Source organism: Cygnus atratus, chromosome 16 (genome assembly GCF_013377495.2).
Source record: "Cygnus atratus isolate AKBS03 ecotype Queensland, Australia chromosome 16, CAtr_DNAZoo_HiC_assembly, whole genome shotgun sequence".
Taxonomy (NCBI): Eukaryota; Metazoa; Chordata; class Aves; order Anseriformes; family Anatidae; genus Cygnus; species Cygnus atratus.
Genome location: NC_066377.1, coordinates 8,334,066 through 8,354,564, shown reverse-complemented (window position 1 = coordinate 8,354,564; position 20,499 = coordinate 8,334,066). Strand labels below are relative to the sequence as shown.

Sequence of the window (20,499 nt, the reverse complement as noted above, 5' to 3'; positions counted from 1 at the left end):
ATTGATAACTGCAATCTCAATCTGAGAGGCTACTGATGTTTCCTAATTTTATTACCAGATGAAGGGGTAATAAAATTTATTTAGGAACTAGATTATCATTTCTCTTCTGGGTTGTAATGAATTAAGAGGTCTGCTGAGGCAACTCTTGCCACTCTACTTTTACAATGACCACTTAAGCAAACCAGCTCCAACAAATGGGATAATTTCCCTGTGTTCTTTTTGTTTTGAATCAAGTATTCTTCAGGTTATTTTCATTTTGTAGAATATGAGATGTTATTAGAACAAGAGCATAGATTCAGTATTTAAAAATGATTTAAATTACAGTGGAAGTCCAGGATTTGGAGTGGTTTTCATTTTCCAGATTTCCATTTCATTTTGCATGAACTCTGAAAGTTTCACTTGTTTTTTGAAGTATGCTCAGAATAGAAGGCATGTTCCCCTTTTGGCTAAGAGAAAGAAAGTCTGTTGGCTTTTGTCCTCGACAGCTGTGGGTATGCTTGGGCCCTTGGCTTTAGGCAGAACCTGCACAGCTCGGTTCGGTTCCCTGTCTTCTCCCTGCCACAGGCTGGCCTCAGCGTTTTGTTTGACGGTATCTGGTCATGGGCTGCGGTCTTGGGGTCGAACCGTAACTTTACGTTGACTTTATAAATCACTTTTGGAAAATTACGCCCAATGCGAGCTGTAGAATAAACCTTTCCACCTCGCAACGGGCAGGGGACGCCCGTGGCGGAGCCCCGCTGCAACCCCCTGGGGCAGCCCGCCGGCGGCCGGCCCCTGGCAGGGCCCCCCCTGCTGACGCGAGCGGGGCCGTCTGTGTTCTTCTCCCCGCAGGTGGCAGCGCTGGAGGAGGCCGTGGAGGAGCTGCTGGGCCAGCTGGAGGCCTTCTGCGGGCTGACGGAGGCGGTAGGTGTCGTGTCGCGGCGTCTCGCTCCCCGGAGGCCATGTCGGCGCCGGCCCCGCGGGGCCGCCATCTTGACAGCGCCGCCGCCATCTTGTCGCCCACCAGGTGGCGCTGCGGCAAGCGCGGCCTCCAGGCCACGCCCTTCTCGCAACAAACCACGCCCACCCTCCTGTCAGGCCACGCCCATCGGCTAAGCCCCGCCCCTCCCCTAAGCCTCGCCCCTCCGTGCCGCATTGGCGCTGGGGCTGGGGCTGATGGCCGAGGCGACGTTTGCAGCACACCAATTCTCTTAGCTAGCTATTGGCAGTGCCTAATTGCTTGTGATAAACTCTTTAGAGCAAGGGGTGTGCGTTGCTATTTAGCTTCAGTCAGGCTTTCTGTATAAGGTGATGCTGTCTGAAGGCAGCTCGGGTTTTGATGTTGACGTGCAAAGAATGGATGTTGTTTCTGCAGTCAACTTTTCTTTCTCTTCCGTAAGCTAAAAAATATAAAATTAGGTGGAAGAACTGGCGCTGCATTTTAATCCTTCCTGAGTGCTTCATAGGATGCTGGTTCAGCTAGCTTGGACCAAGTTTACCTAAAGGGGCTCTCTCCTAAATTCACTGAAATGCAAGCCATATGCAGGTGTGTTATCACTCACCACAATGTTTTTCTTCTCTGTCTTCAAGCATCTTATATAATGTATATGTATGTCATCATCAACTGCAACAATTGCTAATTGCAATAAAGTATTGAATGCACCTCAAATAGCAAGAAGTGACCAGCCAACATCTCTATTGGGTGTATGGCATTTTTTGCTTAGGGAAAGGAGGCATCATTGCTTCCAGAAGGAAGTGACATAGTGTGGAAAGAAACAAAAGCTTAGCTCATCAGTCTCACATGATTAGTAGTGGACTTAAAAGGAGAAATTGCTGCCTTGAAAGAATGGTTCAGTATTAGTGGCTGTTTAAAGCACTTCTTTTTCCATTCAGCTTTTACAAAAATAGCTGTAAATGAGCATGTGAACCTCAGAGCATGCAGTCTATTTTTTGATACATCTTGGCTTATATTTGTCAGCTTTAGATTCTCTAGTGTGGCACATTTAGTCTCTGCAGAATGTAGAATACAAGAAATTGGCCCCAAATCTTTTGACTTCATTTCTGCAAGGTGATGACTACTTCAGTGATGTAACATTAGCTGTTCAAAGCAAGAGGTTTGAATCAATAGCTCTTCACTGATGATTGTATTCTGTCTGATTTACTATTAAGTTCATTCACTCATTTTTTCCATGTGGGAGCTTAGGCTAAGACTTACATATACCTTATGCTTTTTCTCATCAATCAGGCATGCACCTTACATTGTTGGCTCCAATATACGGGAGAAGGTTAGCTTGTTGACATGGATCCAGCGAACTTTTAAACCTCGTATGAGACTTCTTCTCTTGCCAACCTTTTCTACATAAAACACTAACCTAGTTTCAGTACACTATCTTTGCTTTGCCCATTAAAACATTTTTTCCACGACCTACAGGCTGTGAATAATTATCTAGTATGCAGATTATTGACCTTATCTGGGAACATCAAAGCACCAGAGCTAGCGTGCTGATTTTGTTCCTTTCAATCCAGTACCTCTAATGTCAGGTTCCTTTCAGCGGCACATCAAGTGGTATCTGGGAATCTGATAAATATAATGTAATGTTTGAATTGATTCCAACTGCTGTGCGTAGCAATAATTTGGTCTTTTGTCTATGCCAACAAAAGACAAGGGGAATCTTGCATATTTCACTTGGGCATTCAGTAAAGTATTCACGTTAAGGGATTTGGCTTTTCTCCCTTGAGTGTGCTGCTGCTTTTCATTTAAAAGTACTCTTGATGCATAGGTCTGAATATTAGAATGGGGAAAAATGGGATCTTCAGTGCTAGGAGGACAACGTGCTAGTTCCAGAGTCACACTGTTATACCTGGCTAGGCAAAGCACTTAAAATGGACACCTGTACAGTAGTTAAGTTACAGTGACACTGTAAATGCAGTCCACTATACCTCACACTTGTCATGGAAGGAGCATCTTGCAATGAAAAGATTGTGCCAGAAGCATGTTAGTGCCAGGTATTTAACATTTTGTCTTCCTTAGGGCATGGACTTCAACAAAGTTTAATCAATGTCTTTTAAGTGGCTTCACAGCTCCTTAAGTGTAATTATCAACTTGTGATTTTAACCGAGCTACAGTTTGAACCAGTGACACAAAGGCAAAAAACTTCATTGTAATAACCAGACTCTTACACATGCTGTTCTCATATTGTTTTCAGAGTCATTTTTGTATCTTTTTGTGTATCTTAAAGCATGATTGTGTATCTTACAGCATGATTGAAAATGATATCTATTCAGAGATGCACACCTGATTGAGGTACAAATTCACTACTTCCATTTCTTTGGCTTCAGATCCTTGAAGAGGATGTAGGGGATGTATATAAATTCTCTATATTTGATACTCTGCTTTTTTTTTTTAAATACGTATGTTGATTCTCCAGTGTACCCACCAGTTTACAAAACCACAGGTTAGTGGTTCTCAAACCATTGAACCTTCTTGCAGAACTCACCCCAGGGAAATGATACATATGTAAATTTTGCTTTGTTGTGGTTCCACAGGCCAGCTGCTAACTGCTTATCTTTGTCTCATGGACTTACAGTTTGGGAACCTCCTCCCTGAGACCCTAGGTGTGAATCCTGGTTTCGTCACTGGGGAAAAGAGGGGAAGAGGTTATGTTTGGTTTGCTGTGGCTAGGGTTTGCTGACTTCTTAGGAACATGCCAACCTCAGGTTTCCCTTTTCTCACCACTGAGCAGTTCAGTTTACCACTGCTACTTTTGCTGGTGGTTCTTTGATGTTACTTTGTGTTAACATATAAAGAAAATAGAGAGCCTTTCAAAGAAACCCCTGTGACAACAAGAATTTGCACACTATATTTTACTTGTGGCTCCAGCTACTTTTTTTTTTTTTGGACAAAATACCAAGGATGCGTGCTTGTTTAACTGGTACAGCTTGAACTGCAGTGTATGTAGGAATTGGGTCTCACTGCCCTACATGCAATGTGCTGTTCCTGGTATGTGTCCTAATTCATCGTTCATACTCTGGTTGTGCTGTCTGCTAAGTGACTTTTGCGCTGTTGGTTTGCTGCCTCCTTGGGCTTCGTCTTGCTGACTTGAACTATTAGAAGACAAAGTTCGGTCAAACCTCCCTTCCCTTCACTCACTCCTCAAATTAGCATAGTAAAACCTAGTAAGAGGAGAAGAGTTTGGTTTTGTTCTTGTTTTCCCCCAAGGACTGCTGTGTTCTGGTGCTTGTGCTGAGCACTCAGTTAAGTCTTCAGTAAATGAAGTAAAATAATTGCACAAGGGGAAACAAATCTGGTTTTATAACGTGGGGTTTCAGACCAGTCCTGCTTTCCCTGGCTTGTGAGAGGTTGCTGTACCAAGAGAATCATTTCCCTTTGTCGTGTGCTGGCTCCTCTTGAACTCCTCTGTCGCTGTGGTTCTGCAGACTGCTGCAAAATGACTCTTCTTGAATCATATTTGCATGTCATTCCCTTCCATCACAGGCTGCTTGCTGGGAAACAACTCTCCTCTATCTTGTATTGGTTGTTTGCTTTTACCCTCAAATAAATATGGTTTAGATTTGTTCCATGTCTGCTATGACCTTGTTATGTTGATAGTTTTTGTACTGGGTCTGTACAACATCTCTCTTCTTCTGGCTGTATCCCAAACTGTGATTATATTTACAGAAACTATCTAGCATTTAGCTGTAAGAGTGGCTTTGCTGTAGTTCTGTCCAAGAGGAACATTAGTGAACAAGTTTGTTGGTTTGTTACCTTATCTTTGGGAATTACAGGCTCAATTTTTAATCTGATGTAATTTACCTTGAGTGTGAACCTCACCTCAGATCACCAATTTGTTTTTCACTTCTGCTTTATTATAAAGATTTGGGGTTGGCGTGCCCCCACCTACTACTGACCCCCCCCCCCCCCCCAAAATTCAATAGGACAACTCTGGAATTTATCTGCTTTAGCTCCTTCATTTTCTGTTCTTTTTGTATTTTTATTATAAGTTTGACTCCATTTACAGGGATCTGGCCCGACTGTCTGTGCTTGTTTTCTGTTGGATATAAAGTACATACTGTAAAGATAACAGCATGCGGCTGTGTGTACAGTTGTTTCACTGCCGGGTGGATGTAGTGCTACGACCAGTAATACAGGAGACACTGTTGGTTTGTTTACAGTAGAAAGCTATTACTATTTTGATATGTCTGTTTGATCTCATATCACAAAATGTTTATAGCACTATTAAGCACTTGATCTGCATTTACTCATGCTGGTAATAAAAATACTATAAAACCTTACTAGGAGTCATTTTATACGTATGTAGCTTCATCCATTCTAAGCTTTTAAAAACACTACTTCTTTTAAAAAGAAAAAAAAAGTGAGTCATATCATCAATAAAACTTCTAAGTACTTATTAAAGTTTATAAAGCATAGCCCAGCTCTTGGCCTATCTTTTTTTTTTTTTTTTAATTCTGTTAGCTGTAGCCCTCTGACTGGAGGTGTATCTTACGGCCACCTAACAAAACACTTGCAGTTGTTTATGTAGGGAATCAGGTAATTCTTGCTAACACAAAAATTGACAGAATTTCAGATAAAATTCAGGCTGTCATATCGAGATCAAAACCAACCGTAGTTGTATTAGCAAACAAACAAAATTCCTGCCTTAGGGCACTTAGAATTGTGGAAACTGACAGGTGCTGGGGAGCAGAAACTTCCTCTGAGGTGCTTACACTAGAACTTTGCGTGAAGATTCCTGTCCTGAGCCCCCGTTGGAGACTAGATGCTACAAGTGGTGTAATCAAAGATCTGACCAAGCCTTTTCTCTGTTTTGGTGTTAGTATCAGACTACATTGCAAATTGAATTGTACTATTTAGGTGTAAATGGTCTTTTAGCACCAGTTGATAGCCAAGAGTGACCTCCTGCTACCCCTGAATGAGGATAATTTGCCACAGGCTAACTCAAATCCTTTTCAAAAACTATTGATTTTCATTTTAAATCCATCATTACCCCTCATGTCTGCAGCATTTCATAATAGAAAGTGAGAAGTGTCTTGGGAGGAGTAGCGTGGAAATCTGGGGAGAAGAGGAAGGCTGTTTTTGAGGCCAGAGCCCTGTCAGCTGCTATTGGTTGTTTTGTTGTCTCACTGATTACTTGTAAAAATGTTTTTTTTTTCCCAATCTCTGCTTAACCGCATACTTACAAAAGGGCCCTTATGATATCGTTTCTGAGTAGAAGTGCTTTGAAATATTAACATGAAAAAAAAAGTTTATCTTCAAGACTCATTCTCATGTGATATTTTTTCTTCAACGCAGATTAGAAGCGATACATCAGAGATCCTGGAAGAGACCATTCCACTCATTAAAGACAAGGTGATGGAAATGAACCACGTCTATGCCAGAATTGATAAATTGGAGGTTTGTTAATTGTAATGGAAAATTTACATCCTTCTTTTTGTGTGTTTTATAGGTTAACTGTCTAGGTATTTGCATGAAGCACTCATGTTTGTTTTTCAATCAATGTGATTCTTACCTGTGGTTCAGCACATGCAATTGTTTCTGGTTTTGGAACATCACAGAGTAATTTATTGCTGTGGATTCTACAATTCCTAATGTTGGATTAAAAGCACTAGTTATGTTTTTGATGTTAATGATAATGCTAATAATGTTAATTTGTTTTGTGACTCAAAGGAGTGTCTGTGAAACCACTTATAAATTAAAAAAAAAAATTAGTCTTGCATCCAGTGCTGAACATACTCAAGCTGTTCATGATAGCTTTATGTAGTTGCGGGGAGATCTTTGAGCCCCCCTCTTCTGCTGTGTATTTTGGTGTTTATTGTATCTTGAATGAGGGAAGCCAGTATGACTCACTAAGATGCCCTCACCATATTTAGTAAGCAGTATGTTAAAATTTGTGTCAACTGAGGGCGAGTTTGCCTCTAGGAAGAATATAATTAAAACATGACGAGATAAATTGTGTAATGCTTAAAATCACTTTTAACTGACTTAGAAGTGAAATAAATTGAGTGTTTGTGGCATTAATTCCAGATAGACAGTTCTTAAGCTTCAAGCTCTACCCCTGTACAAAGTAGTAATATTCTCTGATGAGATATACAGCTGTGGGAGGGACAGGGCAATTGACTTTGCTTTCAGCAAGTTTGGTTAAATGCATTTTTTTTTTTTTTGTAGTTTGCCTTTTTACACCTATATTTGATAACAGATTTATCAAAACACTTCATATTTTATGGACAGCACCAGGAGAAAGATTGCCACAGGGAACTGAGGCAAGGCAATTTAGAACAAAAGTGGGAGTCAACTGAAACCTGTCTGATTTTCAGAACTGAGTTACCCTAGTCTAAGAAATAGCACACTTGACAATTTGGCTATACCTGAACGTATACTTAAGCTGGGTCTTTGAACAGAAAAAGAAAATAAAAACTAAGCAATTAATTGTCCCAAAAGTATGGCAAGCAACAGAGCTCCTTTCCCCCAAACCACCCCCCCCCCTCCCCAATACAGCGAGGGGAAAAACGCCCTTCCTGCCCCTTACCCAGTTCCCTTAACACAGCTATAGGAAGATAATAATTTGGAACATGAAGACAGCCCCAGTCTTCATGATAGGCTACAGGTTGCCCTTGAAAAATGCAGCAAACTTTTGTTGATAGACTTTCTGTGTTATCAGACTAGGCTAATACCTTCATTGATTAGAAATCAGTTTTTCTCCCTGACATTACCAGCTGTAATGGCAATAATCTGAGAACACAAGATTAAATTGGCAATTTGAGCAGTAGTTAATGTCTTAATTAGAACTTTTAAATTTAAAGCTTAGCATCCATTGGGATTTTCAAGGGAGAAAATAACTTGTACCCCCAAGAGTAGAAAAGGGAGGAACTGTTGTGTAATGGCTAAATAGCATGAAATTCTGCTGGGTTTTAACTTTGATGTTGCCACTGGTATGTTTGGAGCAATTAATTTACCAGCTCAACCTTACCTTATCCCTAAAATGGGCAGTGCTCAAACTCTCTCTCTCAAAAAAAACAAGGCTTAATCATTAATAGTGGGTATCAAAATTATTTATAGTTTTGTATTTTAACAAATACTTTTTTTTTTCCTTTTTCTAGTTGGCTTTCCCTTATGGCTCAAATTTAAGCTGAAACTGAACTGATGTATGCTTTAGGTCAGTCATTCCTGACCTTTTTTTAGCTAAAGGCACCTGCTATTATCTTTTCCGCTGCTCTCTCCTCTCTCTTACCACTGTGGCTACTTTCTCACTCCTACCAAAAGTTGCAGTGCCTATGTGGGTTCAGAGGAGCTTTTCACCTCACTGCTGAAATGTTGTCAGCCCTTTAGACGCTATGGAAGGACTTAATTTGTGTGCTGAAGAGGGAGCAAAGGTGTGCCCTTAGAAAAAGAAAAAAAACTAGCCTTAGGTCACAAAGAGTGGTTCTTCTGATGGCTGTAAATATCTGTAGTCTACTTCTGAATATGTGCCCCTTTGATATTTATATTAGCAATAGTGCATTCTGATACCTTGTTAAAGCTTTTTCTTTGACTTCTGATCTCTATCTAGGGTAATGCTGAAATCCAGATCAGGTGCTTTTAATTTTCATAAGGTGTTTCTCCTCTCTCCATAGGCATTTGTTAAAATGGTTGCACACCATGTTTCCTTCCTAGAAGAGCAAGTGCTTGAAGCAGAGAAGAGCCATGGCACTTTTCTTAATGCTGTTTGCAAATTGTTTCAGTGTGCAACTATCCCGTCTTTTAAAAACGTGAGTATTTTTAAAGTTGCTTTCAGAGGATGGGGAAGATGTTAAATACCTTTTCTAGATCAAATGTGGCCTTCCAGGCGATTTGATTTTTAATTTTAAGTGGTGCAAAAGAGATACCTATGGTTTGCTTCTGTGAAGGGATTTTTTTTTTAAAACAGATTCTTTCAATGAAATTATTTAGCAGTGCCTATATCCCCCCCTCACCCCCCACCCCTTTTTTTTTTCTCCTCACAGAGACGGTGCAGTATTATGCTGATATGCATAAAACCAGGTAGGCAATAATATGCAGGTATCGGTGAATACGTAGGGACAGCTGAACCAATTCAAATTTTTGTTTGGTGTCAGAGCAACCTCTGGAAACTTCCATTGCAGAAGTGAAGTTCAATTTCTACGGGTCCAGGACAAACCTTAACTGCTCAAAGAGTATAATGAATATGCAGAGGCATGGAAAGAAGATGGTGCGTGCTGATTTGGTTTTTGGATAAGTTATCTGTCCAACTCTAGTGAATTTTTAGAAAACCCCCGTAAAAAGTGTAACTTGGCCAAATTTGGTAGTATTTTCATAGCAATGGGAAAAGCTGTCCCTGATATGAGGGCAGCTTTCTGCCAATTTAAAATTTCTGCTGTAGCTTATGAAGGCAATGGAGCTTTTCTAAAGGGCTAAACGACACATACTTTTCCTTAATTTTGTTATCTAAATTGGCTTATTTTTGTTCCCTAAAACTTTCCAAACATGTTAAGCCTGCAGCAGATACCCAGTCTGGGAAAAGTATCAATACTGGATTTTTTTGCAAGGTTGGTCTGCCTATACAAATAATGTTGTATAACCAAGATGCCAAGAAGAACGGAGAAGGCCAGACTAGTTACTCAGATGCTGGCTTGAGTTGGGCTCAAAGATAGTACAATGTTTTTAATATATATTTTTTTTTGTCCTTATAAAGAAAAATCTCAAATATTGTGTAATTGTGTATTCATTCTTGCAAGCATCTTGGAATGATAGTATTAGTGAACAAAAGAGAAAAACAAATAGGGAATGGTGTAACTTGCTACTGTATTGATCTTGTGCCCTTCCTTTCATCTTTTTCCCCAAATATAGTACAACTAGAAAGCATGGTGAGAGAGCTAACTAGGATGAGCACAGATAAGAAAAGTTCCTTCACAGGAATTTCTAAACAGAAGATTTAGCCTGAGGGAGGACAGGACAGGATAGAGATTTGTGAAGTCATTCTGTATGTGGAGCAGGTGAATAGAGAATGATTATTCACTCCCTGGCATAATTCAAGAACTATGGTAATCCAAAGAAATTATCAGCAGGCAGGTTCACCATGCAAAAAAAAGGGAGGTACTTACTTTACATGATGTATTAATATGCAATGACACGTTCACAGGATGTTATGTATTCCATAAGTGGTCAGACAAATTCATGTAAAGTAATCCAAAAATTGATACTTTAAATATACATATACCAGTCGTTCAGCCACGAATTCTTGGACACTGGGAAGTAAGTTGGTATTTTTGCCCTTTAAACCTTTCTTTAGGCAATCCCTTCATCTGGTCCATCCAGGACCTTTGAATAATGCAGTACATCTACTTGTTAATGACTTTTATACTGTGGTTCTCACTGTAAATTCTGTCTCTGATTGGCAATGCTCTGTGTTGGTAAGGAATTACTAATTTCTAATGCCAGGGTGCAGGACGCACTGAATTGTTTAAGGATATAAATGGAGTTTGGATTTTCCACAGCTACTTTCCTTTTGGTTTGGCTGTTGCTTGAAACCTAATAAGATCTCCACCAACTAATGAAATTTCTGTACTGTCTCCAAATCTGTTTCTTTGTAGTTGTCCATCCTCTTTCCTCTGTTCTGTAGGATATCATGGCACAGATGCCCCTTAGGCATCCTTTGCCATTTGAAAATTAGGACAGTCCTGACCATTTTTGTAGGTGAGTTTAACTTGGTCTGAAATGATGGTACCAAACTTGTATATCTTCTCTCTGTAGCCTTCTTGATCAGACTGGATATAAAAATTTGAGAGTTGCCCTCTTTGAGCAGAAAGAGTGTGTGCACATATGTGTATTTCAGCTAAGTGTTTTCCTTGTCTGATAAAACACGCTTGCTATTTTAAGTGCAAGGAAAATCTCATTCACATTGTTTTGCCATTATATTGCAAGGTGCAGTCTTTTTTTTTTTTTTTTTTTATCTTTGACTCCGTGTTTGGGTATTCAAGTTGTTTCATATAGAATTCCAATGCATGGTAACACTGGGAGAGGTGTCAAACCTGTGGGAGAAAATTGAATAATCAGAATTCGCGCTTTGTGTTAGGAATATCCAGAGGTGGTTTGAAAAGAAACGACCTTATACTAAATATAAATTACAAATATGACTGTGTAAGTCTGACAGGTTATAAGAATATAACACCTCCTGGGGGAATGGAACAGAGGAAATAACTTTCTCCTGTGAAGTTTGCAGCTCTGTAGCAGAAAAGCTTTTCTCCTGTAAAGATTGAACTCTGTATGGGAGAAACTGTGAATTCAAATCTTTTGTCCAAAGATTTTATCTGTGCCCTGGCTGAATGGGGTTCAGCAATCGTAGAGAAAGGACAGGAAATCTATTTTAGAAAACTTTAGCATGGGGAGTTAAAAAAAAAAAAAAAATCACTAGTATCTTTTCCAATGGACCAAAACCGAACATCAGTAATTCTTCCATTTTTTCATGCATTTTGTGATAACTGGCATTTCTTAAAACCGAAAAATGTCTTTCAGTGTCATTAGATAATACTCTTAACAGAGATTTATTTTTAGAATAATTTTTAACCCTTGTATAGTTGCAGGGAAAGGCTTGTAAAATTATAACCTCAAAAAATCTCATACCAGCGCTATGAAGAAAATGTACACGTTAGATTTTTCAGAGACTTTTATTGTCAAACCAACAGCATAGTTCACGAATGGCATTGATTGGCAATGCTGCAAATGTTCTCCTCCAAGTGATTCCATTAGTTACTGGGCTGCCAACGCAGTGTTGCATGAATTCTAAACCATGGTACAACCGTGAGGGATATTTCACAAAATGTTGCCCTTTTCCTCTTCAAGCCAAAACTGGGGCTGATATATGATGGATCAGACACGGTTCTGAGAAAATATGCAAGTGGAAAAGATCCTTGGCATTCACAATTAGCTATCAAGTGCTCAGAAAAAGTCATAACTTACTAAGGACAAACATCAAATTAATGAGTTTTAATTCTGTAACACTGTTCTTTACATAATCTAAACCAGCAAAAATTGGTTCATAACTGTCCTCAAAGGTGATTGTGATCCAAACTGGGAAACTTTACGAATAAGAAAACCAAGATATTTTTGTTTCGTGTTCTTTTCAAACATAATGAGAGTGACTGGACTGATACTCAAAACCAAGTCTGAGAAGCATACAGAAAAGAAAGGGATGGTAGGTGTATTTGAAACCATGGTTGAAATCATTCTGGAATTTTGCTGCATAGTGTAAAGAAGCAGATAGTCAGAAATTCACTGTAAGTAGATGTTTTTACATTATTATTCATAAGCCCTTAACACTGTAGTGGTAGTGGGTTTTGTACCTGCAATTGCCTGACATATTGAAAGCACATAAAATGTCTTTTAAGATTATAAAAAGTTGTGTTTCCATTTTAATTTTCTTACTTTCCATTGTACTCACAAAGTGTCCTTAGTGTTTTGGTATGTGCTGCCAAGCAATGAGTGCGTGTTTTTATTTGGAGCATAACTTAATGCTCTTTGTATTTCTTTCCAATAACAGTTTTTAAGTTTAATGTTAAAGGCATGTTAATTTTAACTGTTATGAGATTGTTGTCAATTATTGATGATAGTCTTAGGAATTTTCAGAATTTCTTATTGAACTTGGGAAGAGATTATTTGTTTGCTTGTTTTCAATCCCTATTTTCTACTAATGTAACCTCTAGAACAGCAGCTGGTCATCTGAGGAGGGTTTTGCTGTTTTGTCTGGACTAAGGTGCTCGCTAATGGTTTGGTTTGGTTTTTTTCCCTGACACCTAGATTTTGGCAAATTGAACTGGGAACTTGGTAATGGGATATGAAGTACTGTCAGTTTATTTTACCTGCAGCTATGCTTGAGGTTGATCCTGTCCTATTCTGATTTAGACTGATCCGCTAGCCGCTTTGGGAGCCCCAGAGAGGTGGCAACGGTTGTGTGTTGAGAAAGGCAACACTTCAAAATAGGAAGATACAAGTGAGGGGATGTAGCAGGCCCAGAGGTCAAGATTTCAGCTACCCATAGCTTTAGCCCTCATTCACCTGCTTCTCTGAGGAAGCTTGCACAGTTCTTGAAGTGGAGTCTGAGCTGCTTTACAGTTTGAGTCTGGCGTGTGCTAGGACAGCTTGAGAGAAGCTGCAATGCTATGCTTGGACAGCAAGCGAGCAGTGCCACTGGTGTGAAGGAACAGGAGGTGAGGGCGCTTGGGGCTTGAACACAGCACACAGGAGTAGAAATACAGACCTTCACATCAGGGCATTGAGAACATCAGGGGAGGCTGAGGGGGAGAAGTGGGGAGTGTGGGCTCTAGGACCCAGCAGGCACGTGCACAACAGTAGGTAGTTTCCAAGTGTGTGTGAATGGAAGTCAAAATACAAAATGCTGCCTGTTCCCAACTGAATGATTTTGTTTGAATGCACTTACAGCAGGTGTGAAAAGTCTTTGCACTAGAAGCTGTCCAAAGCAAGAGAGCACAGTGGTGCGTAAATAAGGACTTGGGTAGCTCATGTTCTGAGCTACATACACAGCAATGGGGAGAAATTGTAGTGTGATTGCTGCTTTACAGAGGATGACTGGTGTAATGGGTCTCTTGTACTAAATAGGTGTTGCATGGAGGAAATCAGCTTTTAATCGAGCCATCACGCTGAAACGTTAGCAAAAAAAAATCTCTAACATTCAACAATGAAATTAAAATAACAATCTAGATTCTTTTTTAGTCAGTGCTAGGAATGGCTTCTGACTTCCTGTTCTCCAGTGGGAAGGGATTAGGCCCTTCATGTTTTGAAAGAGACTGAGCCAATTCCTGTTGCAAAATTCCAGTAGAGATCAAATGAATGAAAAAAAAACAGGAAAAACTTGATTTGTCAGAAAGCCACCTACATTAGTGCTCTCATCTCATTTCTGTCATTGAAATTGCTTTTAAACTATAATTGCATCTCACTGACAAAAGCTTCTGGCTACATATGTAAAGATTTGTAAAATATTGCCTTTCTGTAAGCTGGGTTGATCTGTGCCAGAAAATAGAAACCCAACCTCTCCGTGTAAAGAGCTCCTCCTCCAGAGGTCAGTTTCAGTGGCTCTATTGGTTCGTGTTGTTGAGCTTTAAATATATTCTGCAGTACATGGTTTACTAGGCTTTGATGCTTGCTCTTGAAAGGCAGGAAAAAATCTTACTTCAGAAACATTTTACATAACAGTACCATGTGCAGAGTTAAAATGAATTAGTTACAGAAAAGATATTAGCTGGTGCCAGAGAACTAAGCGGTAAACATCTCTCCACCCTGCCCTTTTTTTCACATTCCTTTTGGCGGCTACTGTAAGGAATGCAGCAAGCAGTGGCTCCTGCTCACACTATTGATTTAAGCATTTGCATGTTATACATTGCAGCTCTGTACCAGCCTGTTTTCTTCGGGCAATATAGGATGTCTTGGGTTGTATCAGATTCTCTGTTTGTACTGTCATTTCTGTCTTCCATGTGAGGCTCTGTACCATCATATCCATTGTTAAACAGGACTGTGTGCAGTCATTGTTACAAAACAATGCATGTAAAATACACAGCTCACGATTCCGGTGGTTCGGGGTTTCTATTCATAAACGTGTGCTGTGCTGCTATAGATTCTTTAAAAAACAAAAGCAATATAACAAGAAAAGCTAAAACTTGGCCGCTGTGTCTCTAACATGAATGCCCTCAGGCCATCCGAGCAGCATGTTGTGAAAGGTGTGGTTGAGTCAATATCTTAGCAGAATTACTTCTCTGCATTTTTCGCGCATCTCAGTTTCTTTGTTACAGGTGTGCCATTTATATCTCTAGTGTTAAGAGAAATTAACCATGTTTTGCAATATATTAAAAATATTCTCTTCTACTAAACAAAGGATGACTATTTTCCCTGTTTCTGTGTTTCTTGGGTTATACTGTTTTCCTCGGTTTATGCTCTACCAGCTACAGTTTAAACTCTAGCTGAGATGCAGAAACATACTGCAGATTACATGATGTTAGGGTTAAACATCTCAAATGTATTGTAATCCACTGAGAAATTATGTTCTTGCCAGCCATAGTTGTGGTGAGCTTGTTGGGAACTTTGTTTTACCATATTTCTGTGGATTATTGTCTCCACAGCATGGTATGCTCCTCCATTTATTTCTGTAACCATATAATATATACTTTTGTAATAGCGTCTCATCGGAAGAATGTCTGTAGAAATTGTGGTCTCAGTGTGACAAAAACAAAGTTTTCTGTCTTTATTTTGTTCCTATTCTTAATTCTGCACCAAAAAAAAAAAAAGTTCAATTCATAACTTATGGTAGGGTCTGTATGGCTTAATTGAGATCAGGATGTGAATCTTGAAGCACACAATTGACAGTAGTTCCAGGCGCAAACTGCTTGCTGTGTTAAGACACCAGACAAATGGTGGGCAAAAGGAAACGTGTGTACCATCATACTGATGGGAATTAGAGGCATACAGAAATAAAAATGACTTTATTATAGTTGTACCATAAATCTACAGTACAGCCTGGCACTATATTGAAGTGTCCACAGAACATTAAGTAGAAGACTGTCTCCATGAAACTTGTTTGCTGAAATATGATAACACTTCAGCTTTCCACTTCAAGTCCTTTTTTTAAAGGATTAAGGTAAATACATGATTTTTCAGAAGTGAATGAACAATCAATTTTATAACCGGATAAAGTGGTACAAGACCCAAGAAGATACTGTGAGGTAGTAAAGGGTTTATGCAGAAAAATCCTCACTCCAGATATTCCACACAGAGTAATTTCTATGTTAAAATCTGGATGCAGTTGGCGCAAGAAAATATTGGAAAGGAATTTCTATTCTGATGTGTCTTTTATAATGCAGAACACGTAGCTTGTGGATTTTCACAGTATCCTGATGTGATACTCAGCTGTGACCTTCACTGTAAATCAAGTTATTTTTATGACTGTTTTTTTCTGGAAGTGCACTTATAGATTAAGGTGAATGAAATATGAAGGTGATCTGAGAAATGAAAATCTTGATCCTGCATAAATACTTTCAAATCAAATTAATCATAAGTATGTCTGTAGATATCTACTCACATGCAAAATGATCCACAAAATGCTGTTGTTTGTGAAATCAGTCTGAACTTTAGCATTCACCAAAATACCTGATATGATTTGTGTATGAAGTGAGGAGTGAAGTTAGTGAGGCTCTGGCAATTCTTTTTTCCTTCTTCGTTTTAACGAATGCAGTGTAAGACCACAGTGCTGTTACAAAGTTGCCTGTTCTCCAAAATGTCTTGGGTAAGCAAGGTCAGTTTGCAGAAATTATAATTTTTACACAGGCATAGTCTGACAAACGTGGGTTCTACTTCCTTGCTCTGAGCAGTGTGAGTCTTACTCTCGCCCCGTGTCGTGGTCTGCTTATGGAGTTTATTATTGCCTTCCTGTCTGCCCTCCCTCACTTTCACACAGATGTCCAATTAACTCTCCCCCCTGCTTTTGCTGCCACTTAGACGGTTCTAACTGGGACGCCCACCACCTTCTGAAAATATTTTATCAACTTGTTTTCAGTGCCTCTCTTTTTTCTGTATAAGAGACAGTCACATATGGAAGCCTCCTTCTGCATTCTGCCGGCTTCCTCTGTGACTCATTTTCCTGAATGATTGCTATTCCCTCAGTGGTTGTATGTCTTTCACATCAGTTTTGGCTGGGACCTTTATTTTTAAAAGTTGCATGTCATCTAGGAGCATGGGTAGATGTTAAATGCATCTAGAATAAATACCTGTATTACATGGCAATAGTGAGACTGGAATAACTTGAACTCAGGTAAGTAGTGGCTGTCAAGTTTTTCTGATGAACATGACAACTCGGCTGGATCTTTTGTTGGTATGCAGAAGTAAAGTGAAACCAATGTTTGTTTTTCTTTCATATGCTGGGCTATTAACTGGGGCAGTTTAGCAGCTGCTTATGCAGTGTGGAGGGACACTAGAGAAGAGACAGAAGTCAACTGGGGTTGAAAATCACTACACCTGTCTTAGTGCAAGCTCTTCTCTCTTTGAGCCTTCAGTTTAATATATGCGGTCTTGAAGTAGCAGTAAAGGGGATGATCTTGGTCCAACATACTTTAGAAAATGAGAACTTGTATGTTGTTACAGGGGAGATGCATATCTTGTTTTCAAGCATCAAAACTGTCCTAGGTAAATATACATTTTTGCAGCAGTCTTAAAATTATGCAAGCTGTTAATAAAATCTGTGCAACATTTTTTTTTAGTACAGAGAAAGCTACTCAATTAATTCAAATTTCAGGAAAAGGGCAGTAAGTAAGGAACTAAAGATGGTAATACTTACACATATGGGTTTCATTAATGTGAGAATGATTGAAATGCTAAGTGAATTTAAGAAACACCTGGTCTCCTTTGCAGAGAGGAAAGATTGATCTGGTGTGGAAGTAAAGAGGCTTGAGCTTTAAATACAAAGGATCTGGGGCCAGATAGGTTTTTTTGCACTATTAAGAATGTCTTGTGTTCACGTATTTGTGACATGATTATATCCTGCTAGCGTCCTTTTTCAGTCATGTGCAATGTAGGCCGATAGTTGTTTGCTTTGGTTATGACCAAAGTTGTTTGTTTTTTTGGTTTTTGATCATTTGCAGTCATCAGGAATAGGAGCCCAACAGCCAAATAAAGTTCTGCTAATATCAAATCATGGCAGGTAAAGTTAGGAATACACCCAAAGAAAGGAGACATCCGAAGAGTCTGTAGTTTTGTGAAGGTAAAATAGTTCTAGGCACTGGTAATAGGGAACGGATGAGATGGATCCTGAGCCAGAAGTCACAGTTTCAAGTTTCATGCGCTGACTAACTTTATCATTGCAACTAGGAGCATATATTGGAGCCAGTGTTCGTGCATGGTTACTGCACAGTGACTTTTGTGAAAAGGTTTTGTTCATTTTTCCAGTCAATAAGTTTCTACCTCAATCGCCATCATCACACATGGTTCTGTAGGGAAGCTTGCTTTGGAATTTACCCATCTAGATCAGGACAACAGCCACTGCCCTGCTGCTGCTGCTCCTCAGTGGATCTGGCATACTAATGGCAGGTGCCATGCCCCAAAGTAGCCATCAGGTGCTTGCATGGTAAGCACCCGTTCAAAGCATGACAGTTTTAAAAAGGCACAAATGCACATCTGTTTGTTGTTTGTTTTTGTTTGTTTGTTTTTCTTGGCAATAGCTAATCAGAACTTCATGGCTTCAGAAATATTTATTCCTTGGTGACCTTGTGCCATAGCAAATTCCTTTTCCCTCGCATTACTGAAAGGCTTGATTGCACTGTAGGAATATTACTAGAAACACACTGAGTGTCAAATGAAGTACCGTAAAACTAAAACGAAGCTTACCATCATGTCTTAGCATCCTCTAAGTCATAGGCCTGACTTTTAGGGTAAAATGTTGATCACCTTTAGTTTTCAAGGGGGTAAGAAGTTAGGAGGTTTGTTTGTTAAAGTTGATTTCTAATCCTCGCTGAAAAATTACATGTTTCACAAAGTGGGGAAACCTTCCATCTGCAGGTTTCCATCCCTTCTGGCTGGGCCATTTTCTGTGGTTGGTGGGCACTTCTGTCTGCATAATGGATGCTTTGCAGGAAAGGTGCTTTGCTGTGCTGGAGCCTCTAGGAGCCGTAGTGACTAGCATTTTTTTCCAGGGCCTTCAACACAAATGTGCACGCGCGCACACTCATACGGTGGTTCCCTTCTGCACGCTGTCTCCAAGCATATTTCCCTTCCCCCAGCTCTTTTACAAACTGCTTCTCCCCGAGGCAAATTTCTTGCTGTCTGGAGTACCAAACATGCACAGGCACTTTCTTTTTTTCTTTATCTTTAAAATTTTCTAGTGTAGCTATTATAAGCAGCAGTAACTAAAAGGACTATTTTACTTAGTTTTTTTTTCTGTTCTTAGTGCATGTGTGCATAAAAAAAATAAAAAATGAACCCATAGTTTATGGCTAAGTGAGGCCAGGTTTCTCCTGTTTCTTTCTTTCTTTCTTTCTTTCTTTCTTTTTTTTTGAAGTGTCTTTACTCAGCAGTCACATTTTTTTCTTGTGGTAAAAAATGCAACATGAGCAGATGGCAAGTATTAACACATGAAATGCGGTGCCTGCTTGAAGTTGATTTAACAGTGCTCTAGGTTTCTGTCACTGGCGTTCAGTTAGTTAAGTAGTGTTTACAAGTTAATGAATTTGTTCCACTTGAAATATTTGATGGTATGTGCTGAGGTTCAGCAGTAAAGGGATCCTTTAGGAGTAATCGAGGAAAGCATGAGGTTTCTAGACACTGAGCTTGTGGGTTTTAGCATTTTTGCCATTAATAGGAAACTGAAAAGAGGCAGAAGGAGCAATAGTAGAAACAGCATACAGCGTTTTCTCTTACACTGGTGATGGTGCTCTGAGCTGTGCAGTGATACAATACCTTAGAGCAGCTCCATATCTGAATTGTGTAGCTTGCAATTTTATTTCTATTGAATAGTCCTACATCTCAGGCAAGAATATGAAAAACAAAGTTTTATATAGCAGATCAGACAACACATTGATATTTCTATATGATCTGCTTGCATTCTTGCTTTCAAAGTATGAATGCAAACTATTACATATATATATATTTATATATATGCTATATATAGCCCACATTGGCAGCAAAACTGCCTAGAATAGGATGATCAAATTCAGTATATTTTCAGTTCATGCGTAAGACTCCTTCCTACAATACGGCATGCTATCTACCTAATAACATTTGAAACTAGGCCAGGTCCAAAAATTGTATTCACGGTAAGAAACAAAACAAATAGTGGTTGCTGGTAATTGAGAATCATGCGCACATGGGATCTTACACAGCAAATTCCTCTCTGAATGGATTGCTTAGTTTGTCAAAACTACGTCAACCTGCGAATGAGCATTCCTTGTCTGGCAACCTGTAAGCATGAGTGCATGGGAAGAGTTAACACGTTTCGAGCAACCAGTGCCAAAATAGTATGTTTTAAAGGCATAGTTGATAGTCCTGCCATTAGTTTTTGAGTTTAGATTTTAATTTTGTTAAGGCTTTTGTAAAAATATGGTCCTCCCTCTACTAATAGTAGTCTAGTCAAATAGGACGAAGGCCAAGTTCATGTTTGAAAAGGGGACCATACTTGCTTCAGCTCTGATGTGAAATGCAAGATCCGAACTACCAGATAAGACCAAAGTAATTGCTCTGAATATGCACGAGTGCATCTTTAAAACCTTAAAGCTGACAGTGATTTACGGTGTCCTTTAGGAAGGCTTTTCTCTCGAGTAAACAATGCTTAGTTAAGCACTGCTGAGACCGGTGCAGGAGCACACTTCTGGCAGGCAGCGTGCAGCTTGCTCGACCCTGAGGCCTGAGGTCGCGGGATTTTAGCTACCTGCGAGATGGTGTCGTTAATCCCTGCCTGTCCGCGAGCTGCTCTCCTGCTGCATGGGGTTTATTCACAGACAGAAGACTTGTTAACCCCTGCCTTT

At 39.6% G+C, this 20,499-nt stretch overlaps 1 protein-coding gene across 1 annotated transcript in view; it reads left to right on the top strand.

Annotated features, from left to right (window-relative positions):
• The window catches only part of BCAS4 (breast carcinoma amplified sequence 4), a 40,723-nt gene that overhangs the window by 6,560 nt on the left and 13,664 nt on the right, over positions 1–20,499 (top strand). The window contains exons 2-4 of the mRNA XM_035548065.2: positions 832–903; positions 6,287–6,388; positions 8,605–8,739. Coding sequence (XP_035403958.1) covers positions 832–903; positions 6,287–6,388; positions 8,605–8,739 — 309 coding nt within the window. The remainder of the gene's footprint in view (positions 1–831; positions 904–6,286; positions 6,389–8,604; positions 8,740–20,499) is intronic.